The following is a 24,269-nucleotide window of genomic DNA, read 5'->3' as shown; positions in this document are numbered from 1 at the left end:
TCTATTTGGATACGACCCTGTTGATGGTGTCTGATCCATGATCCACTTCGAGTTATAGAGTCCACAGGTTGAACCTTATCGCAATTGGAAAGATTGCAAAGTTTAGTAGCGGGATCAAATCAAGGATACATAAGAGGACCGTCTCTACTTTTATACTCCTGTAATTAATCCATCCTTTCCCAATTGAATCCGTTTCTTTAGGCAATACCAGAGCATCTTGATTCTTGACCCTTGTTATTGACAAGACATCAGTTTCTAGTAAGCATTTGGTACTAAATTAATCGAAACAAGGTATAGAAGAGCATTTGGGTTGGTCCGTACACAAATTCTAGAATAAGACGGTCTTATATATAAGATGATCCTTTTGTATAGGAGAATCATTCATTTATTGCTATTAATAAATTAGTATTTTTTTATTTAAAGGGACCATCGCAATAATTACTAACTCCACCTCGAGGATTCAAACCCGACTATGAGCTTTTTTTTCTTTTAAAATTTAGCATACGTTCTTCCTTGTTCCTAGACATCCAACTCCAACATATACTATTTTAAAGCTATTAGAAAGAAACACTGCAACAAAGACTGATCATCACACACAGAATATAACTGAATTAGCATAGAGGTAAAACGATCAATATACCTAGGGTGAAAAAAAAAATATATTATGAATGTATGATAGATACAGAGATACAAATGGTTAGGACTAAAAGTAGAAACAAAAATTACAGAAAATTAGGTGTGAGACGGTCTATTCAGAGACTTGCTCTTCTTATAGGTGATTTCACGTTAACAAAGTAAATAAAACCTCACGTATGAGATAACCTTTTATTTAATTGTACAAGTGTATTCTGCAACTCCAAATCTACAATTGCTAGAATTACATCGTGAAATCGCAAGTTGGAAGCTTGAACACAAACAAAAGTCTGTACTTATTGCTGAAATCTGGTATAAGCGTATCATCCTCATTGATCATTGAAAAGGTACAAAATCAAGTACAGTTCCCAGTAATTTCAACTCTCTATTCCCTAGTATTAAGGTCGAGTGATAAAAATAACCACATATGAGCTCGTACAGCAAAACTACGAATCTGTCGCACATCTCTACACATTTACAAGTCTTACAACCCCATTTTCTTGGGTCTCAAATAAGTGGAGGCCCGACCAGGCATAACAATCTTCTGAAATTCTTTTGCCCGTTTCTCTCTTTCCTTGTCTTTTTTCCTTCTCTCGTCTTCTGCTTGTTCCTTCCTCAAATTCTCCATTTCTTCTTCCATGGCAGTTTTCTCCTCCTTTTGTTTCTTCTTATGCTCCAACAACGACGTGTCGGACTCCTTCACTGAGAAAAACATTGGCCCTAACTCGGCCAGCCATTGTGGCTCCACGGCCGTGACACATTGCATGTACTCTTTAGTGGTCAAAAGCAACTCATGGTAAACCACATACTCCGGTGTGTAACCCAGCCCATAGAGAGCACTACTCGGGTGCAAATGGCACGGGATTCCGTTCCTCGTGTTAACATATTCCCCAATCCCCTTCTGCTTTGCGGAGTTATGGAAATAGGCTGAGCAAATCGCTTGCCGAACCACATCCCAATCAGCAGAAGATGTAAGTTTTATTTTCAGCTGCTTGAGGATATCAAGAAGCTGAGATCTTACCTCCCTAGCCTTGCGCAAAGCTTTCACTTGGAGAAAATGGTCACCGCACCAATCTCCCCTATAATCATTGATTTTCCATTGTTGGTAGACATTAAGAAGAGTCAAGTGGTCAGACTCAGGGACGAAGAATTTTTCCCGAGCGGCATCACTCTCTTCTTCCCGGTCTTTAGGGCGGAAAAAGACGGTTGGGACCGAAAGCATGGACACGACAGTCAACACCTCGTCGAGGCAATCCAGCTGTTCACCCATTAAGAGCATCTTTGCTAGGGGCGGGTCTAACGGGAATTCCACCATTTTCCAGCCGAGGTCCGTTAAGTTCCCAACGTTATTAAGTGCACCCAGCACCCAAAGCTGGTACATTGAATTGAGAATGTTCTCCTGTGGAGGTGGGTCCATAAAATCAAAGTGCAGCAGGTTCTCGATCTTGAGCGATTTAAGAAGTAAGACCACATTTCCAAGGTTGGTTCTCTGTATCTCAGGCACTGGACTAGGAAGCATCTCATTTAGATAAGCACTTTCGGTATAGAGTCTATAACAGGTACCTGGGCCGGTTCTCCCCGCTCGTCCGGCACGTTGGTCAGCAGCTGCCCGACTTACCGGGAAGACTTGGAGGGCATCCATACCCATTCTCGGGTTGTAGACCTTCATTTTTCCATAACCAGTGTCAATGACATAAAAGATCCCATCCACTGTTAGAGAGGTCTCCGCAATGTTAGTAGCCACAATGCATTTCCGAGCTCCGTCCTCAGCTCTCTGGAAGATTTTTGCTTGAAGATCGGCAGGCAACTGGGAGTATATAGGCAATATCAAAAGTTTGGCAACTGCCTTTTGAGTAGAAGTGACTAGTTGTTCCATGCGCTCAGCAAGGGCATAGCAGGCTGCCTCAATCTCATCTTGTCCGGTCATAAAAATGAGGATATCACCAGGAGGTGAAGTTATGTGAATAGTCATTGCCTGTTTAACCGCACCTTCAACATAATCCTCACAAGGTGTTTTACTGTACAGGGTATTTACAGGAAATGTCCTCCCTGGAATTTTGAAAATAGGGACACTGAAACAAAAGAAACATATGAGATATATGGTGAGTTCATATTCTGTAAAGAAAAGATAGAAACCATGAAGAAGTCTCTTAAGGCTGTCAAAAAAAAATCTACCGAAGTTAGTGATCACTGGCTCATGCCATTGACACCGAACTAACCAACAAATCCCAATTCAAAAATAGAAGTCATTTTTTTTTTTGGTTAAAAAATAGAAGTCATTTAGTTACCCGCTAAAAACATATCAACAGTGGAATTACTATTCCTGGGCGTCAAAAATTGAAGAGAATGCTTGCCTAATCCTCTTTAGGTAAGTATTCCTACGGGAAATTCCATTTCTTGTGTTTAAACAATCAACTTCTGTCAATTGAAGTAAATATAAAATAATACGAAATTCTAGACCCTCAGACATTGTAAATTTCTACAATTAACCAAACCACTTAAGCGACATATATTTAGTGAAGGAGAATAATTATTACCCTCCAAAAAAACTCGAGAACTTGTCAGCATTCAGAGTTGCTGATGTTACAATGAGCTTGAAATCTCGACGTTGGGCTACCACCTTCTTCAAAATTCCAAATAGAACATCTGTGCTCAGTGACCTTTCATGTGCTTCATCCATTACAATGACACTGGAAGAATAAATAATCTGACATTAGAAGTCAACAGTTAAACAGCATGCACAAGCTCCTGAAATTCTGAAACATACCGGTATTTCTCAAGCTCGGAATCTTTCAATGTTTCACGTAGGAGCACACCATCAGTCATGTACTGAGATTTGTAAAAGAGAGTTAATAAACAAATTAGAATAAAAGGAAAACAACTTAGAAGAAATTCTAGTAAAAGATGGTAACCTTGATTTTGGTGTTAGGTCCAGTAACATCTTCAAAGCGGATAGCATATCCAACTTTATCACCCAATTCAGTATCCATCTCTTCACTAACCCTTTTTGCGACACTCATGGCAGCGACACGTCTGGGTTGTGTGCATCCAACGATACCATATGAAGTGTAGCCATCCTCATGCAAATACTGTTAGATGGTAGTAAAATTACTAAGATCAATCAACAATGAAGTTTAGGACTAGGTTGTTTAGCTGCAAGACAAAACTATTAAGAAAGGTGGAACATACAAAGACATGATACCCAGACAAAAGAAGAATAGACTTAGCAAACCCAGACATTTGGTAAAAATAAAATAATAACTTTTTCCATCCATGTCAAATTGTCAACATTCAATAGACTTAGCAAACCTTGATTGTTTCATTAACTTTCAGTATGGCCATGCAGTGTACATACAAAGACATGATACCCAGACAAAAGAACAGGCCCATACAAACCTGTGTCAATTGCGTGGTCTTCCCTGAGCCAGTTTCTCCAACGACGACTATGACTTGATTCTCACGAATGAGCTGTACATCAGAGAATGAAAAATGAGTGACAAAATTTAAACAGCAAACCAAACCAGGAACCACAATACCAAATATTTATCACTATCTATGGATCATATACTCTCTACAGTTTTCTTTCCTTTCCATCTCAATTCTACCACTATTAAGAAAAGTGGAACATTTGACCAAATTACCACTACCACCCTCACCTTTCCCTACCAGCCCGCTACTCTCACTCATACACCAAAATACAACATTGCCACCCAACACCATCTACACCCTATCACCCTCACCATTTCCTCTTACCAGCCCATTAATCTCACTCATACACCAAAACACCACCGGACCACCCAACGCAATTCAACATCATCTCAACTGACCACCCTCAACCACCTACCAAAACCACCAACAACCAAAACCAGCATCCATCAACACCACCACCATACACACTACCGACTAACCTCGAGCACCTTCAAACACCACCAAGCACAACCGTGTCTCATCACCACCTATCAACCTACTACCCCCCCCCCCCCCCCCACAATGACTACGCTACATCACCTACCATCTTCTTCGAGGGATGGAGGCATGGAGGGACATTGACTTTTGATCTGACGAAACAACCAACCTAGCCAAGCAGTTGTCAGGGAACGAGAAAGAGGAAATGATATTGAAGATTGCAAAGTAGGTAGTTGGGGTTTTCAAAGGAGGAGATCTGGTAGATTTCGAAGGCTTAGTTGGAGTTCGAAGTTAAATGAGAATTTCGAAGGAGGCTGATACCGTTTTCGTGGAGGAGGGTTTCAGGAGGGGAGAAGAGTTTCACCCTTCAACGTGATGGCCAGGTAACGTGGTGACCAGTGGCATGATGGGTTGCTGGTGGGTCAAAGGGGGGAGAGAAGGGGAGGGTCAATTATAGGGTTTCAGGAGGGGAGAAGAGTTTCACCCTTCAACGTGATGGCCAGGTAACGTGGTGACCAGTGGCATGATGGGTTGCTGGTGGATCAGAGGGAGGAGAGAAGGGGAGGGTCAATTATTCTAATTTGGGTGAGTGGTTATCAGATTACAATTCCATGAACAAGGAACAGCGTACTCCCTGAAAATGCCCCATTTACTTTTTGCACAAAGATTAATGTTGTGATTGGAGTTGTGGGTTTCACCAATAAAATAAAGTGCTTCTAGTAACAAAAACATACCCAGGATGGAAATGGGGTAATTCTAATGAATAGGCAAAAAATGGAATATGTGGCATTTCCAAAGAATTAGAGGGAGTATATTGTAATTCTAGTAAGTCGACTAGGACATATTGGTAGGACACCAAATAATTTGCTAAAAAAAGGAAAGATAAAGATGTGGGAAGATAAAAAACTTCCAAAATGGGATACAGGAAGAAAATTTTAAAAAATGAAGGGAGAGTAATTATTACCAAGAATGATTCTTAAAACTATCAGGCACAATTCATTAACTACTGGGATCTTGAAATATAAAAATGACCCAATTCTCAGTGGATATTAGTATATTACAAATGGCTGAGAGAGTTTGGCCACTTTAGCATTTCACAAAAGACAATGAGGCCTTGGTTTTATGACAAGTATAACATGACTATTAGGGTCTGAACTCTGAACTAAGTCACTCTATACATGGCATGATGGCAGCATTGCTATCCCCCACCCCCCCTATACTGACTTTGTCAATTCACATAACCTTGTATTCATATACTATACCCGACAGGCCAACACGATACAATCGTCCTAGTAGAATACATGAAGGGATCATAAACAGGAATCCAGTTCAGATATGGTTACAGGAAATTAAGGGTGCATATCAACACTATAACTGGAAAAGAAAAATAAGGCGAATCAGCAGCAGAATGTGGCGTAACAATTATTACCTGCATCAATTCGTCTCTTACGGAGAATATAGGAAGATATTGCCGCTGCTCCGACATTGTTTTTGTCCTTGCAAAATCACTTACACCTTCGTCCTTCTTCAGATGCTGTGCAAACTTCGCATCTTCCTTAAAGTCAATCTCCCCATCTTCACCAACTTCTGCTTTATCAGCATCAATCTGGACATGCACCAATTAAGTAATATTGACGAAATCATAGGGGAAAATGCGCTAAGAATAATACGACATATTTGAAGATAAAATGTACCTGCTCAGCTGTCTTCTCAACACCTAGGATGTCACCAAGTTTAGACCCCGCAAGCTCCCAAAAGCGTTGCCGTGACTTATTCATGCTCTGCTTTTCACGAATTTCCCGTACTAATGCAGACCCTTTACGTGAGATTATAGCCATGTCTGATGTTGGATCTTTTATAGGCATTACAGGCTCTGCTTGTTTAGTGTAAACCACTCTACCATCCAAGAAAGGAGGTTTTGTATCTGCATCACGCGCAAAAAAGTGTTATTAGTAACTTTAAAGAAATTTATTTTGTCTTACACTACTTTCTCCTCCAGGCTCCAACAATGTCCCTTTATTTCTATTTTCAATATGATTTGAATACGAGGGAGAATTTGACTTACCATGGACTAAAAGAATGACTTTGTTTTCCTCTTCATTGTCAATTTCAGTTTGAACTTCAGTGCCTCGAACAGCACCTGACCTTAACAGTTGCCTGTCTTCCCACTGTTGCTTGTCAGCACTCATCTGTGATACCTTCTTGCTTTGAGCACGTGACATTAAACTTCCATCGCGCCTCACCTACAAAGCATCCATCAATCAAATATTAGACCTATCATCAGATCTGAAATCATAGAACAGAAACAAAAAAAATTGGTGAAGTTATAACACCCTATATGAAAATGTGAATATTTTAGTTTCAGCATACAAGTTCTACTAAAACATAGATAGAACATTCGGTCACTCCCAATCGAAACTGCAAAAGGCTACTCGTACCCTTCCTACTGTCCTGGTTTGACCAATTCCATAAGACCTATAATTTATCATCAGATCCAAATATCATAGAATAGAAACAAATAAATTGGTTATAAAACTCTATATGAAATTGTGAATATTTCAGTATCAGCATACAAACTATACTGAAAAAAAAGATAGAACATTCGGTCACTCCACAATCGGGACCATAAAAGGCTACTCCTGCCCTTCCAACTGTCCTGGTCTGATCAATTCTGTAAGGGGGGATTTTTAAATTTACAGGTCACTTGGTTTCAAAGAGAAGAGAACATGATTTGCTGTAGAATTTCACGCACGCATTTCAAGTTTTACCACAAATGAAGAGAACGAAGTAAGAGACTTTGACATCAAATCCAAAATGGACTCAACTAAGCATAAATCAATTTTCAAGAGATTTCATGAATAATCATGCATGGTAATTTTTGATGACAGCAACAGGACATAGAGACATATCATAAACTTTCTTTTCTTTTTTTTTATTGTTTAGAAAAAAAAAACCACAACATGCATACCTCTTGTAACAAGGTTTTTATGCTAAGCAACGTTAACGTAATCTAATCGGCCACAGATAATTGACTAAAACCTATAAATAACATTGATGAAGAAAACATAATCAAGACAAAAGATACTCCTTGTTTAGAAGATGAAAATATTAAATACAAGATATGAAACCAAACGATAATCAACACAAAATATTGTGAAATGACATGAAGTCTTGGACATACCAGTCGTTTGGCCAATTCCACTTCTTTCTTCTGGTTTGTAGTGTCATCACCAAGATAAAATGATGAGCTGTCAGCATCATAAATTGTGCTTCCTTCCTCTCTGTCATACCTTTGCCAATTTAAAACACAAAGTGAGAACAATCTCATCAACAAATTTATTTTTTCACCCCTCAATAGTGACCTTGCTACTCGAAATGTCCTAACCATTAATTGAATTTTGTATTTTTCTCCTTCAACATATAACTCATTTTAATGACGCCGAACAAGGGTTTACAATCTTTATATAAGATTAAGAAGGTTTTTACCCATACAAGATAATTATGCTAAGCCGTTGAATTAAACTCAAACAGAAGACCAACCAGAAAAAACTACATCAAATCAAGCCTAGAAAGGTTGTGATCACAGAAGGAGAAAGATAATAGCAGATGAAACAACTCAAATATGGTGGAAGCTTCACTCACCATGCACGATCTGAATTGTACTCCATCTCCATGCGCATACTATCTGTGATCTCAGTATGTTCCAAAGCCACCGAATTCCTATCGCCATCAATATCCTAGAATAAGTTTAAACAATAAAATAGGTGATGAGAAAAAAATCTTTAAAGAAAACAAATGACATTGGTATGAAAACAGAGAAAATTGTGCCAAAAGAAGCTAGTCTAAAATAGCACAAATTGATATACAGAAGTATAGTTGGTTGTAAACATCATACCCCAACGTTTACTGAAACATCACCCGCAACTCTCTTCTGATTTGACCTTTCTCCATACCGAGAGTTTGAAGATCGTACAGAGGAGCCAGAAGCACGGATAGGTACAGGAGATGGGGCCACATGATCCCAAGGGGAAGAATAAGCACCTACACAAGTTTCAATACAAATGTGAACTTCAAAACTCATAGAATAGCGAGAACAAAATACTCTACGACAATTTTAATTGCACAGTTTCCAACAACGATCTAGCGACTTGCTTAAGAAACCATACCAGAACGTGGAGTTTGCCAAGGAGAAACCAGTCTAGCATCCGGTGATGCCCCTACCAACATTGGAGACGGTGATGGCTGATACCTCTTGCTAGAAGTATGACGACCATCTCGGCGTGGAGTATCCTCCCATTCCCATCTCCCATCATCCCAGTCTGATCTGCCTGCAAAGCGTGCACATAACTTAGTTGTTTCAAAAAATGTGAAAAGAGAGTCAATAATGCACAACTTTGCATCCATAACTGCTCTTGATGTTGCTAACAGCTATAACTTGCAAAATTCATCCTAAAGAAGGAAAACGTCAAACTTACCGGGCGTGCTCCTAGATCCTTCGTGTCTAGTTCGTTTTCTTCCATATTCACCACTATAGTCTCTTTCATATCGTCCTCCACTTGAGTGTCTCTCATATCGTCCACCATTGTACTCTTTCTCGGACCGCGTGCTACTAAACTCCCTCTCATACCGCCCTTGTCTAGCATCATGACTCCACTCTTTGCTATCACCATCATGTCTACCCGCTCCCATTACTCTTTCACTCCTAGAGTCTCGTCTAGTGTCATTCCCGTCGTAGCTTGAATACTTACTTTCTCGAGAATGATGCTTGTCATACTTATTAGTAACTTCATCTTCTCGAGTTACATTACTTTCTAGAAAATAGAGACCAAAAAAATAGTTAGAATACATCTCACTTGTAAAAGTTGCACTCATGCAAATTCCTACGCCTGCCTTTAAGCTCAAAAGCATAATGCATCAAGTCAATACTTCCATAGGGATTAAAAAAAAACTAAAGAAATATGAGAAAGGAATCCATCCTTCCAGATGAACAGAACAATTGAATGCAAATGTTTCATTATGGATACATCCCTTCACACATATCCCAAACATGACAATGAGTTGTTCGGATAGCAGAGTAGGAGGGAAAGGGAGGGTAGAGGGATAGGGGGAAAGATAATGGAGGGGGGAAGAAGGGGATGGGGGATATAGTATGGGTGTTTGGATATAACTTCTCTCCAGATCTTTTCTATTTCTATGGTGAAGGGATTTTATTTTGCCTTGGAGGAGGGAAAATGGATCCCTCCTAATCTCTCCTCCTTCTATTGCTAATCAAACAAGGGATTTTATATGCCTTGTTCCCCCTCCCTTTCCTTCTCCTCCAAATCCCCCAAACCAAACAAGACCTAAATGAAAAAAATCATTTCCAGGATACCTAATATGTTGCTCAAACTCTTCGTATTAGTTCGCATACCCAAGTCTCTCACATAACACTCACTCAAGCATGACACTCAGACACCTCAAAAAGAGCCATAAATATGAAGCTTTCTATGAAATAGCTCTTCGTATCCGTATCAAGGAATCCAACCGAGTCTAAGTAACATAGTAGAAACGAACTCATATATGCGAGGGGAAGCACAAGCAAAAAACAATTTACCTGGCTCAGAAGCTTCGCCAGCAGCAGCATCACGATATCTTCTATTCGGACGTCGTTTATCAGCTTTATGTGCATTCTCCCCAGCTTCATCAACAACGGTCACAACAGACTTCTCTTCCTCAACAAGGGAAGCGGAAAAAGAAGTAACTCCCTCTCCAGGAACTTTAAAACCACCACTTACGTTTAATCCTCCCCGCTTGGCCAAAGCAAGTGCATCTAAACCTGATGAAACGTAACATACCGGTTTCAATACAGATACCATCTAAAGGTTGTATTTTCTAGGTCTTATTATTGCTAATTTTGCTAAAGCTTCAACAATTTTTATAAACAATACAATTGAGCAGTAGTACCAAAAACAGCTAATTTGAAGCTATTACAAAATAAATAGCAAAATCAAGTGAAAGAGAAGACGGATAAGCGATAAAGCGTACCAAGGCGGGACTTCTCCGGGCGTTTAAAAACAAGACGGTCTTTTCCAGGTAAATACAATCCGCCAGCAGTGGATTGCTCGCCTTCCATTGTCACCATCGTGCTGTCGATATCGGCTTTCTGTAATACGATTACATAATAATCAAATACACACTAAGCAGGTAGGGGGGCAGATGTCACTAAACTATATATAAGGTGGAAAAAAAGCTTACTAACCTCCATGAATGACGTAGTGTTATAGGGGTTGAGATCTTGAGCAGCCAAATTGAATTTGCCCCCAAATTTTCAACTGTAATACAATTTAAGGACGGAGAAGAAGAGAGGATGAGAAAACAGGAAGGATGGAAAGAGAGAGGAATCGAAGCTGAAGAATCGGGAGGAGAGGAATATGTTAGCTAAACAAAAAATCAATCAAATAACTTAACCGACTACAAAAACTCGGAGTTCCACGGAACAGGATGATTTTATGCCCAATATTTTTTTACAAATCACAAAAAGGCCCAAAAAATCAATTACTCTAAGAAAAAAAATTGATTTACAAAACCAACAATATAAGGTAAGACGCATAACATAGGTAAGTGTCCATTTTCATCCCTGAGTCGTACCAGTACCGGATTCCACCCCAAGCCACCACTATCCATAATCCTTCATCCCCCACCCTTAGTTTGAGGAGGCGCAAGGCGCAACGAGGCGATGAGGGGTCAAAGCGATGAGGCGCAAGGCGCAAGGCGAATGCGCACGCCTTTTGAACGCGAGGCGCATCTTTTTTTGTATGAGCCTCTAAACTAATTCTACACACTAAGCATCACTAAAAACATAGATTCACATCATAAATATATTAAAGGGAAGAAAATTACGTTCTATATCACATATCATTCGTTAAATTAAGCGTTAAATACTTGTACCTAATTAACCATTGTATCCAAAACAGCACATAAGGCAAAAACATAAAGGCAAACTACTCTAGAAGTTAAAAAATGAAAAGATAAGAGAGCAATTAAAATTACAAGCGTGCGAGAGAGAGAAAGTCGGTAGAGGAATTAACAAGTATATAAGCAAGGAGAGAAGAAGAGGGGGAACTGAAATTATAAGAAAGAAAACATGAAAGGAAACGGATGCTTAATAACAAAGAAAAAGCAAGAGATTTAAAAAAATGTGAAGAAGAAGAAAAAGAGAAACTTGCAGTAGAAAATTGAAAGAAGTAAACGCTGATTAGGTTGTACTTCTAAAAAATTAGGGTTAAAAGAGTGTTATTTTGTAATAAAATAAAACTTTATTAAAAAGGAGTTAGCGTATGTGCTTGACATGTGACTATTTATGAAACAAAGCTTGTCAGCGCCTCCAGTTAAGAAGGCGCGCCTTTTTGCGCCTAGGGCATCACCTTGAGGCGCTCGCCTTTTAGGGCCTTTTGAACACAGACTCGCCTAGTTGCTGTAATGCCCTAGCATCATCGCCTACCCTCGCCTCGCGCCTAGGCGCGCCTGAGGCGCGCTTTTTTAAACTAAGCCCCCACCTTACCTAATTCGTATGGTCGGGTAGCGTTAATCGACAGCTATAGTCCATAATTTTTTACTTAAGTTACCAAACACTAAAACCATATTTTTGTACAATAATAAAGTAAAAGTCTAGGCTAACAACAAGAATTAAAAACCTAAAAAACTTAAGTTTTCATTATACTATATGAAGTTTTCAAGTTAAAAGTATGAGTTTTGAAGATTAAACTCTTAGATAAAGATTTTGGGTCAATTTAAATTCAGTTTTAAACTTAAAGTTCTTGGTTCCAACATAAAACCCAAAATATTTCAAGTTAAACAAAAGTTAGAGCTTGGAAATGCTGAATTTTAATATTAAAATCTGGAGTTTCAAAATTAAATTCCAAACCTAATTATTGAGCTTTTGATAGAAAACGTCAAACCTAGCCGTCGGCGTTCTTCTTCATTTTGTGCAATTGATCGGTAGGCAGAAGGCGTTGCGGAGGGGATCGTTGTGATAGGAAGGTGGAGTGCGGAGGTGGTGGAAATTGGAAAGCGTAAGGTTTATGGTAGTTGATGTCAAAGATTGGATTTGTATTGTATTCAAGAGGTTTGTAGCATATTTTATTTTATTTTGATTTTTTGTTGGGCTAACTCATTAATTGGGCCCGTCCTATAGCATAGGACGGTCCTATAGGAGAGTTACTGTTTACAAATCCCCTACTACTAAGAGAATAAAAATTATCTTAGTTTTCCCCCCTAAAGAAACTTCTTCTTAATTGGGCATATTTCTTTGGATACTACTAAATGGATTGTAAATTGTGGACCTTATACGTAGCCCACTTATTCTATCTCATCTATCAAAGTAAAAGTTATTTTAATCAATACTTTTGGACTCTACATGTCATATTATAAGCTAGATGAGTGAACTTGATTTCGTATAAATTTATATTTATATTTTACCTCTTTTGTAAGAAATTATCGGTTATTTATTATGTAAATTTTTGTCTTAGTAATATGGACTATTTTTTGAAGGATGTAAAAACACTTATGTATTTTCTATTAGAAATAAAAAAGTGAAAATATTATTTTAATAATTCGTAAATCGTCTTTTTCGACGCGAGGAATAGTTTTTTTGCTTTTAAAGGTCAATACGCGTTTTAATAAAGTTATACAACTAACTTAATAATTATTCATAAATTAGTTGCATGTAACGGTATAAAGTTATTGTGTTATTTTTAATAGTAAAAAAATAACTTAACTTAAAATGTCTTCGTATGGTAGTAAACTTTTTTTTAACCTCTTATTAATATTATATGTAGATTATAACATTAAATTAAAAGTATACTTCATTTATGCTAATAATTTAATTGATGATATCTCTTTATAAAATAAATCTAAAAAGTATCGTGCTATAGCACGGGAACTACACTAGTTCTTTACTTCTTAGTATTGGTGTCCATTTAGCCTTAAAAATTTTTTTTAATTAAAGAAAACTACTCTAAACTTGTATACTCATAAATTTTTTTGAAGGCGGTATACTCATAAATTTTCACATATTTTAAAATTTCACATACGAATTTTACTCTTTCATACACACTTTTTCATTAATTTTCCACATCATACCCTTTTACCTAAACCTAAACAAACTAAGGCTCTGTTTGGTAAATGGCATATTGGCCAAATTTCAGCATATTGGAGAGGTTTAGCATGTTTGACTTACAAATATGCTATTTAGAGCGTTTGGTTAATGGCATATTGAAATAACATATTGGGGTCCAATATGCTATTTTGCAATATGCTGCTCCTACTAGCATACTAGTTTAGGACCCGTGCAAAGTTGCACGGGCAATATATAGGTGACATACACTAATATGTTAATCAACATTAAAAAAAATTATAGTTATAATATCATGTGTTCTACATTTCTTTAAACCTCCACGAAAGTATCATCTATGAAGCTACCTAATAATCTATGAACCGAACAACATTACTTTATGATTAAGGTGGTTGTTAAATGTTAATAGTTGTCTTTGACGGCTATCATATTGGAGTTTTATGTTGTGTGAATTGATGAGAAATATCGAAGAGAGGTGTTCAGAGAGGAAGAGAGCTAACACATTAAAGCTAAGGTTGGTTACATTGGAGAATAAATATGGAGTTCAGTCGTATACTTTAGAATTTCATGAATGTAAGAATACAAAAGCGATTAGTTTAATAATACTCTTAAAAATATGGCCTTTTTTTTGTTCCTTTTTTTAAAAAAAAAAACAAACAGCCGTGACACTTTGTAATTGGTACCCGTTTATTACTCCAACTTTGAGTACTATCGATCTTTACTTAGCTCGACTATCTTTAGATCAGTTCAAAATAACTTCGCAAGGGTTTCAAGAGAAGGATAAGAGTGAAAGAAAATGGGAAAAACAGATATGAAAAAGCCAAAGGTCTGTCTATCAAATAGTTGGTAATCTTCACACATTGAGACATTGAACCGCCCTTAATTTCTCAGTAGATGAGTCATGAGTCTTTCTCCGTTCACTGCTCATTTGTTTTGATCTTATGTTTCATAGTTTTTTTTCTTCTTCACCTTGTCCCCAAGTTTTTGTGCATATATGTAGTAGTTTATGTCACATATATTCACTCCAGAAATTTATTCAGAGACAATTATAGCCAAACTCAGGATAATGATGAGTAATGTTCAAGGGAAATAACATCTATCTATGATACTAATCAAAGCAACGAATCTATGAAACTCGTATGAAATAACATCATCATATATAAAAGATTTCCAAATTATTTTAAGAAAAGGGAAGGAAATATGATTAAATTATGATACTAATAAGAGAAATAAACAATATACGTACTAAATTAATCACCCTTACTGGCAAAGAACAACCACCCCAGATTGTAGGTGAGGCTCAAATCAGACATGAATTGACCTTGTCGTTCTGGATTTTGCAACTTTTACAGCTTATTTAAACCATTTTTAAACAAAATAGAGACAAATGAAAAATAAACTTGAACAACCTTCCCATGTAATTAAACACAAAGTGGTATTACAAAGCACTTCATAATACTCAAACTCAAAGAAAAAAAAAAACAGGGAGAAGGACTAACATGAATACACATGCTACTTAAAAATACAGGGATCAACATTGATACAAAGCCTACTAATTATTCCACTTGATCCAAAAATAAAATGTAATCACATTCATTAATTAAGTTGTCTTTTCTTTAGGCATTGTAAAACTCATATCCTTAGGGTCAGTTATTAACACTCACCACGAAACATAATTAGCTATAAATTAGTTAAACAAAACGAAATATAAGAATAGATAAATGCATATTTGTTCATAATGGATTCGAAGAAAATGTGGATACATTATCAGAACTGAAAGCATTGTTTGTTAAAGCTAAAAGGCTACAACAACTTAATAAGCCGTGTGTGTTTAAAAGTTGAGCTTGAAAATATGATACTTATTTGAAAATTTAGGTAAGCCCGAGTTTTATGGATATAATACAAAGTTCTCTTTTTTAACGGGAAGCTAAGAGTAAGGGGGTACTCCCTCCGTTCCAGTGATATATTTACACTTCCTTTATTATCATTTGAACAGAGGGAGTACAAACTACAAACGGTGTAAGAGACCCATGGCTTTTATGTATGTGTTACCAAAAGTAAAGCAGTAAACATTAAAAGTGGCTTAGTATTTGTGTTCGATAAGTATGAATATTGCACCAGAATATCAGCACTTGCTGATATGAAAACATAAAGTCGGCTTCCAAAACACAATTTTAGCGTTTAATCGGGGACTTGGTACAACTATTATGCACATTCATTATATTTTCAGTAACTTCTACGGAGTAATATGTAAGTCTAACATCTCTGCCCTGCGCTTTTGATTTATAATTAAAAAATTAGAGAATTTATTTAATGTTAGAGAACGATGGTGCATTTATGCTTTAAAAGGAGTTCAATGTGAAAATTTCGTTTGCACAATAGATATACATATCATTAAACAGAGGCAGAGCTAAATTCACCGTAGCATACATTAACAAAAATGCCAGAATAGATGAGTCGTGTCGGTATTAATTGATTATCTAAAAGCAATAATAGTCCATGTAAAACGATGACGAAAGATAATCCGAAGTTCTGAACCATTATACTCCACGTAAAACGATGACCCATAAAGTTTGATACGGATAAAAAATGGTAATCACAATTCAATACAAAAAAAAAAAGGTAAAAGAAGCAAATGGGCGAGACTTAGGAGTAAATAGGGTAATCAAACCTCTCAAAAACTGAAATGGTTAGACTGATTGAAGAATAATCCCAGATTGCTCGTTCTCCACACCATCAACACTTGAATCTCGAAAAGATGAAACCCTAATTAGTTAACAAAATAAATATCAATCTAGAATATTTTGCCTGATTTCACCAATTATCAATATATGAAACCCTAATTAGTTAACAAAATAGGTAGTATTTGTTTAAATTGAAAGTGTAAACGACCCTCCAAAAACAAACAACACAAAAAATCAAGACAAACCCTTAACGAATATTAAGAATAGCAGCGTACAATTTACGGCGGATCGAAAAGGATGGTGGAGGATCACAGCTGAAGACGATGGCGGCGGACGATGATACAGGAACCTGCGGTGGGCGAACTATGGATGAGCAAGGGAATGGGGGTTTGGTTTGATTTGGGGTTTTTGTTATGTCGAGTTAGGGATGAGGGGTTTTAATTTTTCCTTGCAATGGTTTGTGTAATTTTGCGACGGAATTAGACAATTTATGCCTTTTATTATTACTAATCGCGCTTTTTAATTAGATAGATGGAATCTTAATTAAAGGTGTCCATCGCAAATTCCGTCGCAACCAAAAGTAGTCCATCGCAACCAAAAGTAGTCCATCGCAAATTCCGTTGCAACAATTAGGCACCCAGGAATTTTCACACGCCAACTAATGGTCGTAGCAAATTCCATCGCAAATAAATGAGGTCATCGCAAAATCCATCGCAAAGTAGTAATTACCGATGGATTATCATTCCATCGCAAAATTTCTGTAGCTATGGCTAATTCTTTTTGTAGTGGTAGTTCCCAACGATTTCCACTTTATTTTTTATATCATATCGTAGATAATGATAAAAAATCTTAAGAGCTCTTTAAAACAATATTTATGAGACTCAAAAAATTTTGGGTTGATACATAAGTTCCAAATATGCATCTTATTTATAATCATAGGATCACATCACCTTATACTAATATTTCGGTGTGAGACAATTCTACTATTTATATGTAGTATATTCACCACACCTACTAATTTTCCAATGTGGGACAAAACATACTAAAAAGTACACAATTTTACGTATTAAGAAGTACACCATCTTTAATATGTGCAAATAATATGAAATTTATACTCTAATGATAGCATTTTTTAACATAAAGCTAATTATATTATTTTCATAATTTTTTTAACAATATTTTTTTGCCAAATGAAATGTAAAAGTTTGATATAAAAATTGGAAATATCACTTGAATATAATTTAGGAAATATACATATTATAATAATTAAAAGATTTTCCACTTTATTTTTTACATCAAAAATTATACTTTCCTAAATTGATTTTTGATGATGTGGACGCTCTCAGATCGCTCGAAAAAACTCTCTTTTATATATATACTAGTTTGGATGCCCGTGCGTTGCAACGGGGTAATTAGCTTAGCAAAAAAAAATGGTTATAAGGTCTTAATATTTACATCTTATGTCTAATCATTTATTTAGATATGATCAAAAGTCAACACATCTTATTTAAGAGATGCAAATGATGTTGGTTGATACCTAAGTTCCAAGGATGCCTAATATTTATAATCATAAGACCACTAATCTTATGTTAATCTTTCGATGTGGGACAATTCTATTATTTTTATATAATCCTGCATTATTTTTCAATGTGAGACATATAACAACATACTAAGAAGTACACAATTTTATATATGTACAAATTATATGAAATCTACACGCTAATGATATCATTTTTAGCACGAATCAAATTATGTTATTTTCATAATTTTCTTAATGATATTTTTTTCCAAATGAAATGTAAAATTTTTTTATATAAAAATTAGAAACATCACTTGAATATAATATAGGAAATAAATATTATAATAATTAAAAGATTCTCACTTTATTTTTTACATCAAAAAAATATTATTTATGATACTTTCCTAAATTAATTTTTAACATCACCCACCTTATGATAATTTTCTGATGTGGACAATTCAACTATTTAAATGTAGTATATTTACCACACCTACGTTATTTTTCAATGTGGGATAAATAACACACGAAAAAGTACACCATCTTTTTTGCACCTATTTCGATATCCAACCCGATTTAATAATGAGAAAATATTATACTATCTATTTATATTCGTACGTTTTTTTTCCATTTTTTGTCATAATTAAAATATGTACAAATGATATGATTTAAATTACATTTTTTTTCCTAACACGACTTTTAAGGTGTAATTGAGGGAGCAATCAAATGTATAAACAAATGCAAAATGTTTTCTTTTTCTGGTGCGATTTTGATTATTGGTTAAAAATTATGATATGTTTTAGTTACTCAAATGTAATGAGGCATAATAATTACCTATATTTGAAAGTTAAAAATATTTAATTCTACTATTTATCAAAGTAAAAAAGCTCATTATTGATTTGTTTGTTGATTCAAGATCTTTTTATGCAACACTTGATTGTATTATAATTCATAAATTTTCTATTTTATTGCCGAGATTATCATTATATGACACATTAATAACCAATTTATGTATATTTAGCATCCATTTTATTTTTTAATTATGATTTTGTCTTAAATAAAGTTATTATACTATCGATTGTCTTAAAATAAATAATATAGTATCACTAATATAGTAATATATAATCGCTTTTATAAATATCTACGTGATTAATATCTGTATAGTATTGTTGTAACTAAGGTTTGCCGCTAATACAAACTCTTATAAGATAATTTTCAAGCGATTCAAAAGATTTTTGGTTGATACCCCTAAGTTTCAAATATGACTCATATTTATAATCATGTGATACGTCACCTCATGATAATCTTCTAATGTGGGACAATTCAACTATTTATATGTAGTATATTTACCACACTTACATCATTTTTCAATGTAGGAAAACAATATACTTAGGACTTGTTTGGTTGACATAAGGGAACTAAAATTCCCGGGAACTTCAAGTTCACATGAATTTCCAATTCATGTGAATTCCCAAAAAGTGTTTGGTTTGCATGTGGGAAGTTAATTCATGTGGGAAGTTCCAATGACCAAGGGGGGGCTTGGTGAGTGACTTCCCACATAATGGAGGAAGTAGATTCATGTGGGAAGTTCTACTTCCCATGATTTTGGCAACCAAACAACATCATGGTTTTACACTTCCTAGGAACTTTAAAATCCCATGATTTTAATGGGCAACCAAACAAGCCCTTAGAAATACACTATCTTTTTGGCACCTAATTCGACATCTAACCCAGTTTAATAATAATAAGAAGAAAATACTATACTATTTATTAATATTCGTATAGTATATTTTTTTAACTTCTATCGTAATTAAAATATGTGCAAATAATATGATACTATATTCTAATGTTAGCATTTATTTAACACGAATCTAATTATATAATTTTTCAAAAAAAAATTATGTTACTTTAATTTGTTAGACATAATATAAAAAATATATATATCATATCGTGAAGATAATGATATAAACTCTTAAGAGCTCTCCAAGACAATGCTTAAGATACTCAGAAGTTTTTGGGTTGGTATTTAGGTTCTAAGGATTTCTTGTATTTATAATCATATGATCACCCACCTTATGCTAAACTTTCGATGTGGGACAATTTTATTATTTATACGTAATATATTCACCACACCAACATATTTTTCAATGTGGGACAAATAACATACTTAGAAATACACCATCTTTTTCGCACCTAATTCGACATCTAACTCGGGTTAATAATAATGAGCAAATACTATACTCCCTCGATTCAAGACCAAATACAACATTCCTTTTTTTTACACTATTCATGAACGAATAGAATCTTTATGATTATTCCTTGCAATACGTAAGACAAAATATGGTCATGTGGGATCTTATTTGCTTCACCTATAAAGTACAATGAGAATATCAAATTTTTAATTTTTTTATAATGTAAACTTAAAGATATTTACGTTGTAATTTGTGTCTTGGCAAGTGTGTAAATGAAAATGTTGTATTTGGTTTTGAATGGAGGGAGTACAATTTATTAATATTCGTACGTTTTTTTTACTAATAATTTTTTTGGCAAATGAGATGTATAAGTTTTTATATAAAGATTATAAACATCATTTGAATATAATACATAATATAGAAATATAGAAAAAATATTAATATATCATACTGTGAAGATAATGATATAAACTCTTAAGAGCTCTCCAAAACAATACTGAAGAGACTCAAAAGGTTTTTGGTTGTTATATAGATTCCAATGATGACTCCTATTTATAATCATAGGATCACCCACCTTATGTTAATCTTTCGATGTGAGACAATTCTATAATTTATACGTATTATAATCATCACACTAACATTGTTTTTCAATGTGGGACATATAACATATTAAAAGAAGTACACCATCTTTAATACTCGTATGTGCAAATCATATGAAATTTATACTCTAATGAAAACATTTTTTACCACGAATCTAATTATATTATCTTCATAATTTTTATAAGAACTTTTTTTGCCAAATGAAATGTCAAAGTTTTTATATAAAAATTAGAAACTTCTCATGAATATAAATAGGAAATATAGATATTATAATAATTAAAAGATTCTCCACTTTATTTTTTATGTGGAAAATATTATTTATAAAACTTTCCTAAATTAATTTTTGATGATGTGGACGCTCTATAATCGCTCGAAAAAACTCTCTTTTATATATATATATAGATAGATACTAGATTTAATGCCCGTGCGATGCACGGGCCGCTTGTTAGAATTTTTTTAATAGTTATACCTAAAACGTTATTAATTTCTTAATTTCGAGAACGATTTATACGTATGACGTGCTACTTGGTAGAATCGTTCATAACTATCTTAATTATACTTACTTCAATTGAAAAAGATAAACAACCATATGGTAATTTCCTAACCATATGCGACAAAAAACATATAAACATATTTCGCATATTTCATTTTTAACAATAAACTATTAAGTTTTTTTTTTTATATTAGTTTGAGATTGTCATAAACTAATAAAAGTGTACCACAAAAAGGTGTCATATCGCGTTGTCTTAAGTTATTCATAAAAGTTATTCATGTCCAACTCTTTCGAGGTGGTTTGATAGCCGGTGGTTTCAACTTACTGATAGTAGGAAATTTGTCGTCTACTCCCTATATCAAAACAATTTGTAAAACCCGAAAAAGCGTAGTATTTGGTCGGGGTCGAACACAAGGACGGCGGGGGTTGCTACTAAATTCGATTAAGAGTCAAGTTTAATCAATACTAAAAGAAGAGGTTTTGGTTCTAAATACTAGAGCAAATGAACAAGCAAGTTGATGAAAATGAATACGATTAATTTAAAAGCTAGGGCTTTCGGGGTCATCTAAATGGTTCAAGGGCAAACATGATAAATCAAGAGGTCGATGGTGAGAGTTTATCCCAAGATATAAAATCAATGTCTTGATTATCTCAAAGGTGACAACTAATTCTCATTAAGTATGACACTTCTCTTAAACATACAACAAGACCCCCACAAACTTTCATTCAATGGGAGAATTAAGCAATAATGAAAGAAAGGCAAAAGCTTTCACTTGAGCGATTCAACAAACACCTTGTGTGCATGAACAAGAAGGATAACCAATTCACCAAAGACCAAAATATTCAAACAATCATGCCCATAAATTCCATAAAGACTCCCCCTAAACCCTAGAAGGTATCTACTCACTCATATTAAGGGAAATTATGCTAAATAGAGAAGGAAAGCAAATAACACAAAGAAGAGACATGATGATTGTTATGACAATAATAAAAGACAAGGGAAATGTAAACAAATGATAAACAAGTAAAGGAAAGGAGAGGAATTATACCAACACAAAGAAAGATGAATGCTTGATTGAATAATAAGAAGGAAAACCCTTCAAAATCCCAAATACAATCTTCAAAACCAAGTGTAAACAATTGATACTTACTAATGCTTACTAATTTCACTAAGTAATTGCTAATTATTAAGGAAAGATTAAGGCTTGATTAAGGAAAGATTAAGGCAAAATGTGGAAAGTTTTCAGATCTAGGGTTGTGTGTACAAAGGGTTTAAGGAGGGGGTATTTATAGGCTATCATAGGATTAAGGGAGGAATGGAGAAAAAGCCCATTTTGCGTGCTGCGTGTCCCTGTGCCGGCGGGCCGGCTGCCGGCCTCTTGTGCCGGCAGCGCGTTCTTCAAAAACTGAGAGAAATAAAGGTTGTGTAATCCCCTGCTGGCTGCCGGCTGCCGGCCTGCCGGCAGAGAATTCTTCATCTTGAAATTTTCTTCAATTTCTTCATAAGAGTTGCCCTCTGCCGGTTGCCCGGCTGCCTGTGCCGGCAGCGCGTTCTCACATCTTTTGCCCAAAAACTCCTTCAAAAATTGCCTAAGTATGGACTTGTGTTCCCTGCCGGTGGGCCGGCTGCCGGCCTGCCGGCAGAGAACATCTTCTCAGCTTGTTTCCTCTTTTTTCTCCTCAAAGCCACATCCCCTGCCGGTGGGCCGGCTGCCGGCTTGTCGGCAGAGGATTGTCCTCATAATCCTTCATCTCCCTTTTCTTCATGTAAAGGCATTAGAATGCCTTTCTTGCCCCAATTCCTCCATACTCGACTCGGTTCCTACAAAAGGATACACAAAATAACAAGTACGGGGATCGGGCACAAATGCAAGGAAAGGCACACGAAACCGACTCGTTATTAGCCGGAATGCGTAAAAGAAAGAGGGAAATGAGGTGTAAATAAGTCGCATATCAACCTACCCACACTTAAACCTTACTCGTCCTCGAGTAAGTCCAAAATCAATGTACAAGGCATTATTACGATAGATATGGAGAGTGGATGCACAATATAAGCATCACTCAACTAAACTACTACTTAAGCCGATCGAGTATTAGCGCACTCAACGCCCCTTCAACTCACAATTTGACACTCATAAGATGTTGATTTATCTAAAACTAAGATGCAAACAAGTTAAATTAAACTAAATGGGATTGTATTCAATTGATGGAAGGCTAAGGTCTTTGGGTTCACAAAGGGCAATTAGGGGGAGAAACAAGGTCTAACAAGAGAAGGGTAATAATAGTGGTCAAGGGTTTAAGACTAATTTCTTAGTCACCTTAAGCTCCTCAATAAGTTGTCACTTGATCGAGATGAACTAGCTACAAATAAAGCATAAAGACTACCCAATAGCATGAGCACCAAGACGGACCGAATGCATCAAAGAGATGTTCTAACTTTCATTAAAACTCATCTATAAACACTTCTATAACCATCTAATAGCACAATGCACCAAGGTAAGCCAAACATGTTAATAAAATGTCCAATTTTCATTGAGGCATTTCCACAAACACTTCAAATGCATTAAGAGTAGAAACCACATAATCACCCAATTCAAAAGGTTAACAACCCAAATTCATCCCCTTAATTACCCAAATCCCCCCATGACCTTAGATAAGACTACTCACACATGTTCATGGGTGAGAATTCAACAATAAATTGCAACAAAACACAAGTAAACATTGTAAACATGATAAAGATTACTACTTTAGATGAATAATGATAAAACAACATAAGAAATGTAAACAAATGAAAATAATGTAAACAAAAGATGAGAATTGTACCAACAAAGTGGAAAGTAACAATCTTGGATAATAATGGAAGAATGAATTTCTTCTAATCTTCAAATACCACCCAAAATACTAATTGTATACTAATGAGAGATGAAGAATTTGCATAAATAAAAGAAGAATTAAACTAATAATTAAAGAAAGATTGCAAATTTTATTGAATGAAAATAAGAAAGGAAATATTAGGGTTCTTGAGTTACAATATTTGAGAGGAGAGGATGAACTAATCTAATTTTCTATCTAATTGGTAGTGTGTTTTAATGTGGTGTAATAGTAGTGTATATATAGCATCTCTACTAATTAA

The 24,269-nt window shown here is 35.3% G+C and overlaps 1 protein-coding gene across 4 annotated transcripts; it reads right to left on the bottom strand.

The window, feature by feature from the left end:
- Positions 1 to 943: 943 nt before the first annotated feature.
- Positions 944 to 16,719, bottom strand: LOC141618204 (pre-mRNA-splicing factor ATP-dependent RNA helicase DEAH7). 4 transcript variants are annotated; one of them, XM_074435310.1, is made up of 18 exons: positions 16,611 to 16,719; positions 16,323 to 16,393; positions 10,778 to 10,850; positions 10,564 to 10,681; positions 10,133 to 10,354; positions 9,015 to 9,350; positions 8,706 to 8,867; positions 8,435 to 8,580; positions 8,182 to 8,276; positions 7,721 to 7,829; positions 6,605 to 6,782; positions 6,234 to 6,463; positions 5,969 to 6,145; positions 4,030 to 4,101; positions 3,546 to 3,722; positions 3,401 to 3,462; positions 3,171 to 3,323; positions 944 to 2,705 (listed from the first exon to the last, which is right to left on the bottom strand). In XM_074435310.1, exons 3-18 carry the CDS (start codon positions 10,781 to 10,783, stop codon positions 1,118 to 1,120), a joined length of 3,831 nt encoding a protein of 1,276 aa, XP_074291411.1. In that variant the 5' UTR covers positions 10,784 to 10,850; positions 16,323 to 16,393; positions 16,611 to 16,719; the 3' UTR covers positions 944 to 1,117. The 4 variants fall into 4 exon arrangements, with proteins under 4 accessions (XP_074291411.1, XP_074291412.1, XP_074291413.1 ...); XM_074435311.1 differs by lacking the exons at positions 16,323 to 16,393; positions 16,611 to 16,719 and adding an exon at positions 12,477 to 12,647; XM_074435312.1 differs by lacking the exons at positions 16,323 to 16,393; positions 16,611 to 16,719 and adding an exon at positions 12,443 to 12,629.
- Between the last annotated feature and the right edge of the window lie 7,550 nt (positions 16,720 to 24,269).

This window comes from Silene latifolia, chromosome X (genome assembly GCF_048544455.1).
Source record: "Silene latifolia isolate original U9 population chromosome X, ASM4854445v1, whole genome shotgun sequence".
NCBI classification, from domain to species: domain Eukaryota; kingdom Viridiplantae; phylum Streptophyta; class Magnoliopsida; order Caryophyllales; family Caryophyllaceae; genus Silene; species Silene latifolia.
Note: the sequence above shows the minus strand (reverse complement) of the source record. Positions and strands in the feature narration are given on the sequence as shown.

Bases quoted from the DNA above. Each gene is read 5' to 3' on its own strand.
- LOC141618204 (XM_074435310.1), bottom strand. The intron at 8,581-8,705 runs GTATGGTTTCTT...AAACTTGTGTAG, and splicing joins TTGGCAAACTCCACGTTCTG to GTGCTTATTCTTCCCCTTGG. The intron at 2,706-3,170 runs GTAATAATTATT...CTTTTGTTTCAG, and splicing joins TTCTCGAGTTTTTTTGGAGG to TGTCCCTATTTTCAAAATTC.